We start from the raw sequence: 15604 nt of genomic DNA, 5'->3' as shown, positions 1-15604 counted from the left end.
TATACTGACATATTCATCAAATATAATTTTTAATATGTTTTTATGAAGAAAGTGTTCCACAAAGACAAAAGTGCCTAAGGCCCATAGAAGACATACATGGCACTGGTCTGATTCTTCCCACTCTACACCATAAAAACAAAGTAAGGGAGGGAGTGCTGCGTTTCGGCTCCACAACCCCCATATTTATGAATCAAGAACAGCTTAGCTGGTTTAAAGAAGACCTCTAATTATGTACTTCTTTTGCTTCCCGTATTTCCAAACAAATGAGATCTGAATTAGGTATTTTACCCATAAACAACATTCTTCCCGATTGCTTTGTGGAAAAGCTCGTGTATAATTTTTTTCTTTTTCTTTTTTTCTCTTTTTTAAGAGACTGGATCCCAGATTTTTCACAGAACTAGAAAAAACAATCTTAAAATTCATATGGAACCAAAAAGGAGTTCACATAGCCAAAGCAAGACTAAGCAAAAAGAACAAATCTGTAGGCATTACATTACCTAACTTCAAACTATACTATAAGGCCATAGTCACCAAAACAGCATGGTACTGCTATAAAAACAGACATGTAGACCAATGCAACAGAATAGCAAACCCAGAAATAAAGCTCAGTATTTGTAGTCAACTGATCTTCAACAAAGCAAACAAAATCATCAAGGAGGGAAAGGATGCCTGATGCAACAAATGGTGCTTGGATAATTGGCTAGCCACATGTAGAAGAATGAAACTGGATTCTCATCTCTCACCTTACACAAAGTTAACTCAAGACGGATCAAAGATTTAAATCTAAGACCTGAAACCATAAAATTTCTAGAAGATAACATCAGACAAACCCTTCTAGACATTGGCTTAGGCTAAGACTTCATGATGAAGAACCCAAAAGCAAATGCAACAAAACAAACGTAAATAGATGGGACTTAATTAAACTAAAAAGCTTCTACACAGCAAAAGAAATAATCACCAGAATAAACAACTCACAGAATGGGAGAAAATCTTCACAATATATACATCTGACACAAGACTAATATCCAGAATCTACAAGGAACTCAAACAAATCAGGAAGAAAAAAACAAATAATCCCATCAAAAAGTGGGCTAAAGACATGAAAAGACAATTCTCAAAAGAGAATATACAAATGGCCAAAAAACATATGAAAAATTCTCAACATCACTAATTATCAGGAAAATGCAAACCAAAAGCACAGTGTAATACCACCTCACTCCTGCAAAAATGGCCATAATCAAAAAATAATAAATGTTGACATAGATGTGGTGAAAAGGGAACACTTTTACACTGTTATTGGGAATGTAAACTAGTACAACCACTATGGAAAACAGTGTGAAAATTCCTTAAAGTAGATCTACCATTTGACCCAGCAATCCCACTCCTGGCTATCTACCCAAGGAAAAAAAAGTCATTATATGAAAAAAACACTTGCACACTCATGTTTATAGCAGCACAATTTGCAATTGCAAAAACTATGGAACCAACCCAAATGCCCATCAATCAACAAGTGGATAAAGAAAATACGGCATACACACACACACACACACACACACACACACACACACACCATAGAATACTACTGAGACATAAAAAGGAATGAAATAATGGCATTTGCAGTAACCTGGATGGAATTGGAGACCATTATTCTAAGTGAAATAACTCAGGAATGGAAAACTAAACATCATATGTTCTCACCCTAAGTTATGAGGATGCAAAGTCCTAAGAATGATACCATGGATTTTGGGGACTCAGGGGAAAGGGTGGGAAGGGGAGTGAGGGATAAAAGACTACAAATTGGGAACAGTGTATACTACTCAGGTGATGGGTGCACCAAATCTCAGAAATCGCCACTAAAGAACTTACTCATGTAACCAAATACCACCTGTTCCCCAAAAACTTATTTAAATTTAAAAAAAAAAGACCCCGTGTGTGTGTGTACACATGAGCACATGTGTTTGTATAGAAAAAGAGAGAGACAGTAAGGAAGCAAATGTGGCAAACAGTAATAATTGTAGAATTAAAATGAAGGGTTCATCATATCATTCTTTCAATTGTTCTGTAAAACTCAACATTTTCAAAATTAAAAGGGGAAATGTAAATAAGAATAATGTTAATGAGAAATGTTTAAAGACATAAAAGGTGCCTATAATTATAATTTTAAGTTTAAAGAGGAGCTTTCAAAATACTGTGCAGGATAATTCCATTTGGTGATACATATTTGGATCAATATACACAATATGTTAATACAGGTCACTATAATTGGAGCCCTGTAAAGTTGTGCAACACAGTAGCCTCAGTAGTTATCTCTAGGTAGCATGATTACAGCAACTCCTGCTTTCTTATTTTTATTTCCAAAAATTGCCTACTTTTACACATATGCATTCATATATACATATACATATGAATTACTTTTCAAGAGAATGAGACCTGGATCTTAGATCATGTTACAACATATTAAAATTTTGCAACACTCGGTCCTATTGAAAACTTGTTTGTATTAAATCCAGTTAATCTTCGCTTTACACTATTAAGATTATATATAAATAAATCATTTTACTTGAAAAAAACGATGACAATAATTCTAGACTCCTGATTAGCATTGGGAATATGAATATATTGCCCCAGAGGGCATAACTAATGGCCCGTGGGTAGGAACCACATTGATACAGAGTTCAACTCATTATGAGGCTGAATGTTGCAATGAATAAGTATCCAACAAGGGAATGAACTGCATCATGATATAATTATCTGTGGAATTATGTTAACCACCTATCAGGGATGACATTGGAAGGAGAGACAGGACATTAGATAAACTCTAAACCAGCCTTTAGTCTCTAAAGAGCCTATGGTCAAAAATAAACAGCAGTAATAGGTTGGACATACATCTACTGAAAGAAAAATTACATAATAGTCTGTCACTCGCTAACTAGAGACAAAAGAGAAAATCAGTACTCTCTGGTGTGGATGCTATATTAAAGAAATCGGATTCAGTAGACTGAATAGTGTTAATGATACTATTAATCACTCAATCAAATTACTTAACCAAAATAAGTGTGTTTTCTGCTATCACGACCAAAATTATTTCTAACTATATGAACTCTGTTTTAACTGTTGGTGTGTTCACACAATGGAACACTGCTTTGAAATTTAAAATGAAGAACAAACTATTAACACATGTAACCATATGACTACATGTCAAAAACCTTATGCTGAGCAAAAGCAGCAATACAATAGAACACACACTGCATGATTTCATTTATACTCATTTTGAAAGTAGGTAAAACTAATCTGACAGAAATCAAAAGATGATCACAGTGGGTGCAGAAAGAATGAATGAAAAGGGGCACAAAGGAACTTTCTGGGGTGATAGAAATAAATGTTCTATATCTTGTTGTATATACCCTTCCTAGTTACATGGGTGTAAATAATTGTCAAAGTTCATTGAGCTGCAACACCTAGACCTGTGTGCTTTTTGTACGTAAATTAAACTTTCATGAAAAATTTAAAATTATATTTTTAAAATATCACTTTGCATCATTGGAAGAACTTAAAACTTACCAAGTGATTTCTTTTCACTGCAGAACATTATTACACCTGATCTTTCACCAAATCTTAATAGGTAGCCTACATAAAAAAATGGAAGTACACAATATTAGTATCTGAAAAATGCACAGTAACTCTAAATTTACCCCCTTTAACTTTCTTTGTAGACAAATCTAGATAAGTAGGAAGTCACTAACACAGGGAGGAAAAACAGATTTAATTTATCAGGCTTTAGCCCAACCAGATACAAATAATACTGTACAAAAATAATCTATTTGTATTTTAAAGGTCGTATGTGACAACTCGAGGTTAGCACAGTGTGCCACTCAATTTGGCATTAAAATTGAGTCAGATGTTCTAATATATCTCAAATCCAGTGAATCAGAATATCTCAGGGGTGAGGTTCCAGCATCTACCTTTTATTTAAGTGCCATAGGTAATTCTTTCACAAGCCATAGCTGAGAACCAGAAGTGAACTTCAAGAGCTATATGTGAGAGGAAATTATCACCCAGGCTCTAGAGAAACAAAATGCAATCCAAAACTTTTCCTCAATTTATTCTCAACTACGTAGTCTTCTCCAAGTAGTTATTTTTAAGCCAGAATAATGTCAGTTTTGCATTTCTTTTTTTCCCTACATGTAGTTAAATTTCCTTCGTATTGCAAATGCCCAGGGATTTAGAATTAATAAATGAAGGAGCTAACAAGTGATTTCAAACTTTCAAAATGCAAAAGACCATAGAAATAAATGCACCTTTGCAAACACATGACAGTGTAGGCAGAGGTACTAGCTGCATGCTCTTTCAGTTAGAAAAAGAAATGACTGGCTGTCTTCCTGCTCACTAAAGTGGTGTGGCAAGATGTGGCCAACATACATAAAGAAGAAGTTGGTCACTCATATGGTGACCAGAGAAGGGGAAGAACAACTCTTATGGCTTAGTAGTTACAAGAACAAAGTTTGCAGAGGAAGTTCATCAACATGCACTGCTCCACCACAAATCCCCGAGAAGTCTAAAAAGCCTGAAACCATCATTTCTTCCTTTTCTGACCCCTGGGGTAAGCCAGACAAATAAACTTATGAATCCAAGCAAGGAGATAGGGGCGTTGCTGCCAAGTGTTGCTAGAAACAAGGCTAGGTCATCAAATATATACCATCAGTAGCTCCCCTGTTCCTCCCTCTGCACCTTCAACCAGCTGCCACTAAAGCTGCCCAAGACCATCCCTCCTAGCCCCACCTCTCTACTCCCCAACTGCCCCAGGCAGTGGGTTATCTCCAGGACGCACCTGCTAACCAATGCTTGCTCTCCCCAGTGTTCCTCCCTTGTTCCAGCCTTGGCCACCTGTAGATCAGTGTCCACATCAAAGCCAGAGTCATCATTATTAAAGGGGAATGACATCATGTCACGCCTCTGCTAAAAAACCTGCAAACACCTCTTGTTGGCCTTAGGGAAAAAACTAACATGACTCCTAGGACCTTCAGCAACTTGGTCCCTGCTCATCTTTCCAGTCTGATTCCTAATCACTCTCCTTCACTGTTCCCATGCCTCCCTGCTCTGCACTCCAGAAATATTCAATTCAGCTTCTTTCTATTTAGTGGCCTTCACACATGTTCTTCCCTCTCCGTTACCGTCTAATGCTGTCTCTACACGCTTTATCGGACTAGCTCCTATTCATCTGTCCAATGTCAACTCATATATCATTTATTCTAGGAGGCCTTCTCTGACCTCCCCAAATCAGAGATAGGAGCACTTCCTGTGTGTTCCCTTAGAACCTGGCACTGCCCATGTGAGAGCCCCATCACTCTAGAATACACTTTTCTATTATCTTGGCCATTTTCCCATTATTCCACAAACTCCTTTAGGACAGGGCTTCATAGCTGTATTTCCAGCATCTAATGCCTGCCTGGCACATAGCAATGCTCAGTAAATACTTGTTGAATGAAAGACTAATTTCCATGAGAAACGAAGCAAGGGCTTCCAGATGCTAAAAGGCACTTCTCTGTTAGGAACTATCCCTTCCTGGATCCCAGACCCCAGGCCCCAGCCACAAAATGTCTTAGATCTGCCTTCCCAAGCTGGGGTGGCTGCAGCTTTTTTGGCTGCTCCCTCCCTCTTTCTCGTCCCTATCTTCCTACACACCCTTATCTTCAGCCTGGGAAAAACCTCAAAACATGAGCAAAACTGGATTACCAATAGGAATAGTGTTGCAGGCAAATTGAAGAGCAGAAGAAAGAAGAGAAAATGAGCAAACCTGGGGACGCTCATTTACAGGAGGCACTATAGCTACAAAGGAAGATACACGAAAAGGTGTTCAATGGTAAAGTCTTCCTTGAAAAATACCACAGGCAAAAGTGAGTTTTCACCAGTGAAGGACTTTGTTGTTTCTTTGTTTCACAAAATACCCACAGACAAACAAAAAACAAAGCTGTTTTTGTTTCAAAGAATAGTCACAGAAACAAATACAAAACGGTATTAGGCAGGTGAATGAATTCTGTGACGACATCTGTATCTGGTAGCCCCACCTGGCCAGAGGGTAAAGGGTCATCAGCAAGTTCTAAGCCAACTTATTAGGGCTTGAAAATTCTCCGGGGAGACTAAATCAACACGTTCTCTTTTCATAGGCTGAGTCCCTGGAGCAGAGGAAAGGAAGAACATTCTTTAAGATGAAAAAAGGGAGTCTCTACGCCCTTTTTTGGTAATGAGAAAGCAGGCAGAAGACACATCTCTCAGAAAGCTAATCAAAGCACTAGCCACTTGGCAGCTTATCCTTTCTTTGAGGTATTGGTACCAATAGAAAACAAAGATGAACTTAACTACAATTGTGTACTATAAGGTAACTAAGGAGAAAATATCCAAGTAACCTCTTCTCTATCTTATTTTAGCTCTTCCTGCTAGCACTTCTCATTTTAAAAGTTCCTAGACATTCAAACATAAAGCAATATCACGTTCTTCCTTATTCTTCCTAAAATTACTTTTGAAACATACAGCTACGTTGCTGCTTTTAATTTTTCCAATATCATCTTCCAAAATGTCTTTGAAACCTTTTATTTTGAACATACTGAATAAATTCGTTTTTCAATTTTTAGCCATTTTTCCTTTTGTAGAAAATAGTCTGTACTTTAATTCACAGTAATTATATAATCACTATTATATGAAATAATATTTCCATAAGATTTCCAGAAGTTGTTTCTCATTAATAATCCTAGTCAAGTGTTATCACTCTCTGACACATAAACTAACATCGAAAAAAAAAGAATTGACATTCAAGTCCTTGTTTCCTCAAATCCAATCTTTTTCTAGTAGCTATGGCAATCCAGATATACTTTATGAAGGACTCATATGAACGTAGCAGATTCTAGTTTAACTCTAGAAGTAAAATTTAGTCCTGTCATTCTTGCAAATTGATCAACTCACCGAAATACCACCACTGACACTTGCTCCACCTCTAAAGGTTGTCGAAGTAAAGAAAAAGTCATCTTTTGTTGAACTTTCGGAACAGTAAAGATCTAAGGAAATAGAGTAAACAAAATCAGTTGAAAGAAAAAGGTCTGCTAGAGTCAAGTCTAGCTCTAGAAGCAGGAACTTAAGATTCTGAAATTTAACCCTTTACAAGTACTGAAGCAAACAATATTTACAAGAATAAGTTCCCCCTCTTACAAACTGCCTCCAAGTAGAGGAAACCTGAAAAGCAAAGCTGTTAGATGGGCCTTATCCACCTTACCCTTGGCTTCCTCTTATTCAAGGAATTAAAATGGTAGTTTTAAGGAATTAAAATGGCTTGTTTTAATTCAAGGAATTAAAATGACTTATTTTTAATAAGGGAAGTGTGAGAAAGTAGAATGAGAGAGAAACGTAACAAATGATAGCTAAGGACCTTACATATATTAATTGATTTTAAAATGCAATGCATGTTTTGAAAACTGAAATTGATACTTCCATAAATATTTTGTTTTCACGTTTCAAGTTTAGGTATTGAATCTTGGTCACAGAAAATAATTTTCTAATGTAAGAAATAGCAAAGTCAAAAGATGTCAGTTTGTACAAGGAAAATAAAGAGTTGGTTTTAGACACCTTGAGACTGAAGTGATAACAAGACCTCCATGCTAAAACTGCTAGTTAAGCATCGTGTGAGAAAGAGGGCAGCCTTCCACAAGGAAGTCTTTCCTTATAGTGAAAAGGAACACCTGGTGCAGGTGACTCAACACTTTAAGGATTAAAATGGAAAGTCCCTTTAATGATCTGAGGCCATTCAGCAATCAAGTTATTACAGCTAATTCCCCTTGCTCTCATTCCATGCTCACCAAGCAACCTGTTGATAATAATTTGCTTTCTCACAGAAGCCTGCCCACAGGGAAAGAATGCACCTGTCATGCTGAAGTGAACATCCTGGTCCTCCTGACAGTTAGACTATGTATTTTAAATTAATAAATTGTCATTTTTATTTTCTATCATCAGTTTCCTGACCTACTATTAATCTGCCCCCAGAAAGATCTGTTTTGGGTGGGCTATTATTGAATTATGGTACAAAGTCTACAGAACAAAAAGACCTACTCTAACCATAGTAAACTCACCAAAAGTCATCCAAGAGAAAAGCCCTGAGAGCTGTTCCACCCTGTTCTTGGATTCCTGCTTTTCTTCACTAACTCATTACAGAACCTGGGGCAAATAAGGTCTGTAAACCTCAGAGCCAAGGGGTGGGCCACGGGGACAGGGCACGAGGATGCACATTTGATATTAGTTCTCTCAAAGGCAGATCATTGATGTCTCTTTGTCAAAGTTTCTGCATTAACATTAGGAAAAAATGAGGACAGTGAGTGTAACTCCTTCAAGACATTCTGCAATAAAAGAAAGGAGATAATGGCTGGGCACAGATGCTCATGCCTATAATCCTAACACTCTGGGAGGCTGAAGTGGGAGGCCTATTTGAGCCTCTAGACCAGCCTGGCCAAATTGTAAGACCTCTCTACAAAAGTAAATAAATGGGCATAAGGGTGAACAGGTGATGAGACTTCAAGAGAAGTTGTGTTTGGGGTGAGGAGATAAGAGGCAGGTGGTAAACTGAGGGGTTAGAGCCAGTGGAAATAGAAAGATTGAAAATAGAAAGCAGAATGACACTTAGCTCTAAGGCAAAGGAATCAGAGGAGTTTGAAAAAGAAAGGGAAAAGGAAGAAGCCAGGGCAGTTGAGGAAGAGACAGGAGCAGTGGAGGTCAGGAAAAAGCACAGGCAGAGGCTTGGCAGGCCCCCTTGCTGGCCTGGAGACCTGCCCAGGTGAGCCCCTCCCTGTCTCCCATCTGAGAGCCTAGGGAGGAACTGAAGTGTTCCCACCAGGGTGGGGATCGTCTACTTCCTTTAGGTGTGTGTGCTCTCCAGTTCTCTGAGGACTCAGGACAAAACTGGCCAAGGAGGAAGGGAACCAATATGAAATGTGCCCAACCCCAGATCTCCTTCTATGTTCCATTCTCTGTTCTGTTCTGCTTGCCTGCTCTCCTCTTTGGAAACAGAGTGCCATACAGGAGAGACTTAACGAATACAAAGGTTCAAGTCCCAGCTCAGTGGCTTTCTATCTAGTGTAGCTTTGAGCAAGTCACGTACCCTGCCTGAGACCTGAGACTCAGTCTCCACATCTGTAAAGTAGAAATGGGAATGCCTTCCTCTGAGCTCTGTGAGGTTAAGTACAAAGCTATGAACAGTTCATTCCATAAAAGTGTGTTCCCTCCACCTCACTACCACCTCCTGAGTCTACTTTTTCTCCTCTGAATCCATCTCCTTCTCTGCTTTTTACCAAGTTTCCTTTCCGTTTCCCTAATATTTCTTCACAATTCTCAATAAGGCCTCTGCTTCCCATCCCAACCTACCGTCTCTCTGAGAACTAACCCCACCAAGTGTGGAGACGAAGAGCCTCCTGGTGAGGGCTGCACCAGTGTGCTTGAGCAGAAGCTGGGTCTGAGGATGGCAAGCAAGGATAACAGGAGGAAGGAACAAGCCCGTCTCTCCTCCGGCCGCCCAGCCCTTCCCCTTTCCTCCCTCTGGCCCTAGGTTCCCAGAGCCTGAAGAGCAAAGCCTCAGCGAGTCCTCCCACCCTGGGACCCAGGTAAGGGTGACCTTGCTGTCACACTCACAGGCATCCCTGCCTACCAAAATATTACCTGCAGCCCCAGTGCCGGCTTTCTGAAGAGCAGGTGGGATTGGGGAACTGAAACTTAGCTCTAAGACCCCAGAGACGGGCAATCCAGATGAAACAGAGAAATCTCAGCCTTGGGAGCTAACACCAGTGAGAGAAAAGGAACAAGCCCCAGCTTCCATCCTGCACGTGTGCAGCTTTGAGTGTGAGTGTGAGGGTGGAAGCGAGAGATAATCCTACTAGGTATTGGTAACAGCTGCCAACAGCCACAGTGCTTGTAGATTGTAGGAAGTATACAAAAGTAGAAGTGAAAAAAATATATTAAGCCAATCTGTGTGTGTGTGTGTACATGTGGGTGTGTAGTCTCCTGGGTTTTTTTCTTTAATTTTTTATTTCCGTAGGTTTTTGGGAAACGGTGTTTGGTTACATGAATAAGTTCTTTAGTGGTGATCTGTGAAATTCTGGTGTACCCATCACACGACTAATATACACTGCACCCAATTTGTAGTCCTTTATCCCTCACCCCCTTCCTACTCTTTCACCCTGAGTCCATAAAATCCATTGTGTCATTCTTATGCCTTTGCATCCTCATGGCTTGGCTCCCACTTATAAGTGAAAACACATAATGTTTGGTTTTCCATTCCTGAGTTACTTCAATCAAAACTTCAGGAAGCAATGGACGCACTTACGGAAATGCATTCTAGTTTCCTTTTCTCTTTCCCTTCTCTTCCTTTCCTGGCCTACTTTGCTGATCTCTTGCTCATTTTCTCCTCCTTGTCCTCACCCCATCCCTCTTCTCTCAAACATGCCTCCCCTGCTTTGTGCATCTTTCTTCTCCTTCTCACTTCCCTATTGCTCCACCAGTGCTGGCGTTAGGCCGCCCAAGTTTGCTCCTGTTAACACTAGAATCTCAAGCAAGTTCCCCTCCCTCTAAACCCCAGTTTTCTTCTCTGTGGACAATCAGAGTAACTCATAGGATCACTAGGAAAACTAAACCAAGCCATGCTCCTAAAGAAATTAGCTCAATGCCTCCTGCCACAAAGTTAGTACTCAATAAGGGAAAGCAATGATTATTTTTATTTTTCTTAAAATGAATTTTTTTTAACTCTCCACATGGAGAAAACCTCCTACCAAATGTAAGAGACATATCCTTCCTCTACTGACATTCAATCATCAAACACTTATCAGGTGCCTACTCTATACCTAACCTGGGCTAGCCACAAGGGAGGCAAAAATGCATTTCCAGTGCTTTGGAAAGCCCACACACAATCTGGGGAAGATGAGAGCAGACAGACACATAAAAGACCATTCAAATGGTGAGTGTAGGCCAGGCGTAGTGGTTCACACCCATAATCCCAAAACTTTGGGAGGCTAAGGTGGGCAGATGTCCCCTATCTCCTCACTTGAGTCCAGGAGTTTGAGACCAGTTTGGGCAACATGGCAAAATCCCATCTCTACAAAAAATATAAAATATTAACCAGGCATGGTAGCTCATACCTGTAGTCCCACTGCTTGGGAGGCTGAAGTGGGAGGACTACTTGAGACCAGGAGCTCAAGACTGCAGTGAGCTGTGATTGCACCACTTCACTCCAGCCTTGGTGACACATGAGACCCTGTCTCAAAATAAATAAATAATCTTAAAAAGGATGATGGGTGCAGGGCTATGGTAGAAGGAGGGGTGGAGAACTATGGAGGAAGAGGGAAGGCAGTCACCAAGTCTACTTTGCAGAGTCAGCTAAGACCTCACGGATGGCAGTTCTGAGTTGAGTCCTTTTGAAAGGAAAAGAAGAGTTTGCTAAACAAAACAAAGTAAAGACAAGTCAAAGGAAGAGCATGAGAAAAGGCCAAGTGTTGTGAAATGGAAGGAAGGTTTGGGGAGCAGTGACAGTCATGGCAAGCAGATCACACAGGCATGGGAAGAATGTGCAGTGATATGGGGCTGGCAAGGTAGGTAAGAGGTGGCTTCTGAAAGACAGGATCATCTTCATCATTGTCCTCATCGTCACTGCCATTCACTGGGGACTTGGCCTTGTGCTAAGCACTTGACATGTGTTGTCTTATTCAGTCCTCATCAAAACTCTTTGAGCAGGAATTATCATCATCCCTGTTTTATAGATAAGGTGACACAGAGCATTGCTATGGTTAAGATCCTTGTGGTTGCTCCTGCAGGTTGTAGGGAGACAGAAGAGGTATCTAAGTAGAATGGTGCATCAGAATTCAGCTCTCTTTTCTGTTTTCCTTGTTCCCTTGTGTCTCTCTGTGCCAGTCCAGGCTGTCAGAGATTTTAGGAAGGTTAATCTCACAGTATGGGCTGGCACAAAAAGAGATGGGAGAGCAGTGACAACTGGCAAATGGAGCTTAATTCTAGAAATGTTTCCATAAACATGCAGTTTATAAATGATCTGTGTGGGCCAGATGTGGTGGCTCACGCCTGTAATCCCAGCACCTTGGGAGGCCAAGGCAGATGGATTGCTTGAGCCCAGGAGTTGGAGACCAGCCTGGGCAACATAGTGAGACCCTGTCTCTTTAAAAAATAAAATAAAAGGTGTGCATGCTCGGATGCAGAAAAAGGAGGAATCTAGGGTGACTTCTAGGTTTTCGTGTTGGGACATTGAGGGAACAGAGGTGCCACTATGATGATAAATACAACAGTGAAGGGGAAAGGAAGAGAAGGCAGAGGGGCAGAAGAAAAAATTGGGATGAAAGAATAAAGAATTCAGTTTGAACATGTAGGCTTAAAATGTCTCTTGACCACTGAAAATATCTTCAGCACTAAGGACAAAAAAAAATATTTATAGACTTGGAAACATCAATATACAAGGAAAGGAGTGAAATCAAGGAGAATGAATAACCTCATCCAGAAAAGACAAGAACAAAGAGAGGTGAGGAAAGAACAGAGCGTGAGGAACAAGGACAGAGCACTAGGGAGTGCTCAACTTCAAAAGAAAGGTCAGAGAGGGGTCCACTGAAATGAAATGATGTGGCCTTTCCTCTGTGCCCTCGTCCCCTAGGCATCTAGTACAGTGCCTGGCACCAGGTAGGCACTCAAACTTCGATTGAGTAAATAAAAGAAGAAAGGAAAGCAAGGTAACTTTAAAGAAAGGAAGGATCATGTTTCCAAACACATAAAAATCAATAATATTCAATATGTAATTAGAAATTTTTCATTAATATTTGAAATATTTAATGTTGCTAGGAGGTTATCATTTTTTAATATCTTTTCATGAGAAATCCTCAAGACAAATATTTGTATTTAATTCTTAGTCATGCTATATGAGAATCTAGATTACATACATTAAGTTTTGGTTTTTGTTTTATTTTATTTTATTTTTTTAGAGACAAGTCTCGCTCTGTCGCCCAGGCTGGAGTGCAGTGGCCCGACCTCGGCTCACTGCAACCTCCACTGCATGATTCAGGTGATTCTCCTGCCTCAGCCTCCTAAGTAGTTGGGGTTACAGGAAGGTACCACCACACCTGGCAAATTTTTGTATTTTTAGTAGAGACAGGGTTTCACCATGTTAGCCAGGCTAATCTTGAATTCCAGACCTCAAGTAATCTGCCCACCTCAGTCTCCCAAAGTACTGGGATTACAGGCATGAGCTTCTGCATCTGGCCAAACACACGTTAAGTTTAATTTCAATGAGAGCTACAATTTCCAATTTTCTTTTAAATAGTTAACTCTTTTCCCACTAAATGAAAATGTTCAATATGCTACATATAAACAAAGTAAAATTCTCCCATCCACAAAGAAATCCTCCAGGAGCACAAAAAAAATCAGCTATTCCCTCATTTTTAAAGATTTCTGCATGAGACAATATAAAGGCATAATATAGGTTAAAATAAATCACCCTGTGGTTTATAAAAAAGTAAAACTAGACCCACCATACGATCCAGCAATTCCATTACTGGGAATACATCCAAAAGAAAGGAAATAAATACATTGAAGAGATATCTGAACTCCCATGTTTATATTGCAGCACTATTACATCTGCACTCCCATGTTTTTATTGCAGCACTATTCGCAATAGCCAAGCTATGGAAGCAGCCATACTTATCCTTGATGAATAATTTTTTTTTCCTAAAGACGAGGTTTCACCATGTTGGTCAGGCTGGTCTTGAACTCCCGACCTCAGGTGATCCACTCGCCTTAGCCTCCAAAGTGCTTGGATTACAGGCGTGAGCCACCACACCCAGCCCGATGAATAAAATTTTTTAATGTCGTATTTATATACAATGGAATATTATTCAGCCATGAGAAGGAGTAAAGCTCTGTCATTTGCAGCAACATGGATGGAACTGGAGGATATTATGGTAAGCAAAATAAGCCAGGCACAGAAAGACAAATCTCACATATCCTCACGCATATGTGGGAGCTAAAAGTTGATCTCATGAGGTAAAGAGGGAGAATGGTGGTTACCAGAGGCTGCTAGGAAGAGGAATAGGAAGAAGGGGGTAAAGATAGGCTGGTTAATGGGCACAAACATATAGTTAGATAGAAGGAACAGGTTCTAGTATTTGGTAACACAGTAGTATGACGATAAATAACAATAATTTATTGTATCTCAAAATAGCTAAAAGAGAAGATTTGGAATATTACCAACACAAAGAAATGATAAATGTTTGAAGTGATATGTATGTTAATTGCCCTGATTTGATCATTACACATCAGATGCATGCACCAAAATATCACATGTACCCCATAAATATGTGCAGTTATTATGTATCACATAAAAAATAAAAAATGAATTTAAAGAACAAAATCAAAACTGACATCACTCTGAGTTTTCATTTTGCAGTAAAGGCCAGCATCAGAGCAACAGCTGAGCAAAACAGGATACTTCATGGGCACAGGTGTTGGTAATCCTATACGAAAACCTCTATTTCCTCATTTCCTTTCTAATAAGCCTTCAGCTTCCAATTAATGTTTTTCACCAGTTTTCATTTCTTCAAAACAGCTAATTGTTAATGAGGGACCTAAGACACTCTCTTGCCTATAAACAAAACAGCTAAAAGATACCTTTACCTGTTCAGACAAATTTTAGCACTGAAAACATAACCTCAAACCTCAGAGGGATAGCTCAGTGCAAACTGTTCATATCTAAAGCACAAACTGACAACAGATTAAACAGTATATTGAAAAGTGCACCAATACAAACCCTGTGAAAAAAATAAAACCAACTACTACCAAAGGAAGTGACAAAGACCTACAAATCAAGAAGAAATGAACATTTATGCTACTATCATTGGTCATTTAATAGGTATCCTAACAGAATAAAAAATAAAAATTTCAAACAACAAAAAAAATGTCATATCTCCCATTTCCAACTAATCCTCCAAAATTTGTTTTTTAGCAAAAGGAGAATAATAAAGAATATTTGTGAAACCTTAGCCCCAAAGATGAAAACAGCAGAACAAAATAGGAATCGGGAGAAAAGAAACAGATTGTTCCAACCAGCCCACAGCTAAATCTTTGCTTCATCTCACTAAGCATTGAATGCTCCCCATCTACTCACCTCAACCCAGACCTAACCCTCTCCCCAAAAAGGGAGATTTCCCAGCAGTGCAGGAAGATCAAACAAGTATCCGTTCCATGACCATGCCAAGGAGAAAAGCAAGGCTACTCTGAAAGCTCAAGAAATGACATAGAAAACAAACTGGGTCTCTAGGGGCATTCTCGAAAACCTGAGATCAACTCCCGGAAAAACACTCTTGACCACTTACCACCACCGGAAGCTGCTAGATGGCAATCAGAAACAGCGTTTCATCAGAAAAAGAGGAAGACATTGCAAGAAAGCATTTTCACTACCAGTGAGGAAGTGAGGGAGAAAAGCTCTGCTTGGAAAAATGCTGAAAGCCCTGAAGAGCCTCTCCTCCCCTAGTGCCTGCTCCTGCTGCCAGTACAGAGCTGGTTAATCTTGGAGAAACAAAAGGAAACTCCC

General features: G+C 39.7%; 1 protein-coding gene across 27 annotated transcripts in view; it reads right to left on the bottom strand.

Moving 5' to 3' along the window:
• The window catches only part of ATP8B4 (ATPase phospholipid transporting 8B4 (putative)), a 419806-nt gene extending 404448 nt beyond the window's left edge, over positions 1–15358 (bottom strand). For 11 of the 27 annotated variants that reach the window (XR_005203096.1, XR_005203097.1, XR_005203071.1 and 8 more), the window contains exons 1-3: positions 15179–15357; positions 6958–7049; positions 3562–3627 (exon numbers count right to left, since the gene is read on the bottom strand). Coding sequence is in view for 8 of the 27 variants with exons in the window: in XM_017543680.2 (XP_017399169.1) it covers positions 3562–3589 (28 nt within the window). In the remaining 19 variants the exon portion in view is untranslated. Of the gene's footprint in view, positions 1–3561; positions 3628–6957; positions 7050–15178 lie in introns of all 27 variants that reach the window. The other 16 variants (XR_005203108.1, XR_005203093.1, XR_005203094.1 and 13 more) reach the window with 7 other exon arrangements.
• Between the last annotated feature and the right edge of the window lie 246 nt (positions 15359–15604).

This window comes from Cebus imitator, unplaced genomic scaffold, assembly GCF_001604975.1.
Source record: "Cebus imitator isolate Cc_AM_T3 unplaced genomic scaffold, Cebus_imitator-1.0 Scaffold9, whole genome shotgun sequence".
NCBI lineage: Eukaryota > Metazoa > Chordata > Mammalia > Primates > Cebidae > Cebus > Cebus imitator.
Note: the sequence above shows the minus strand (reverse complement) of the source record. Positions and strands in the feature narration are given on the sequence as shown.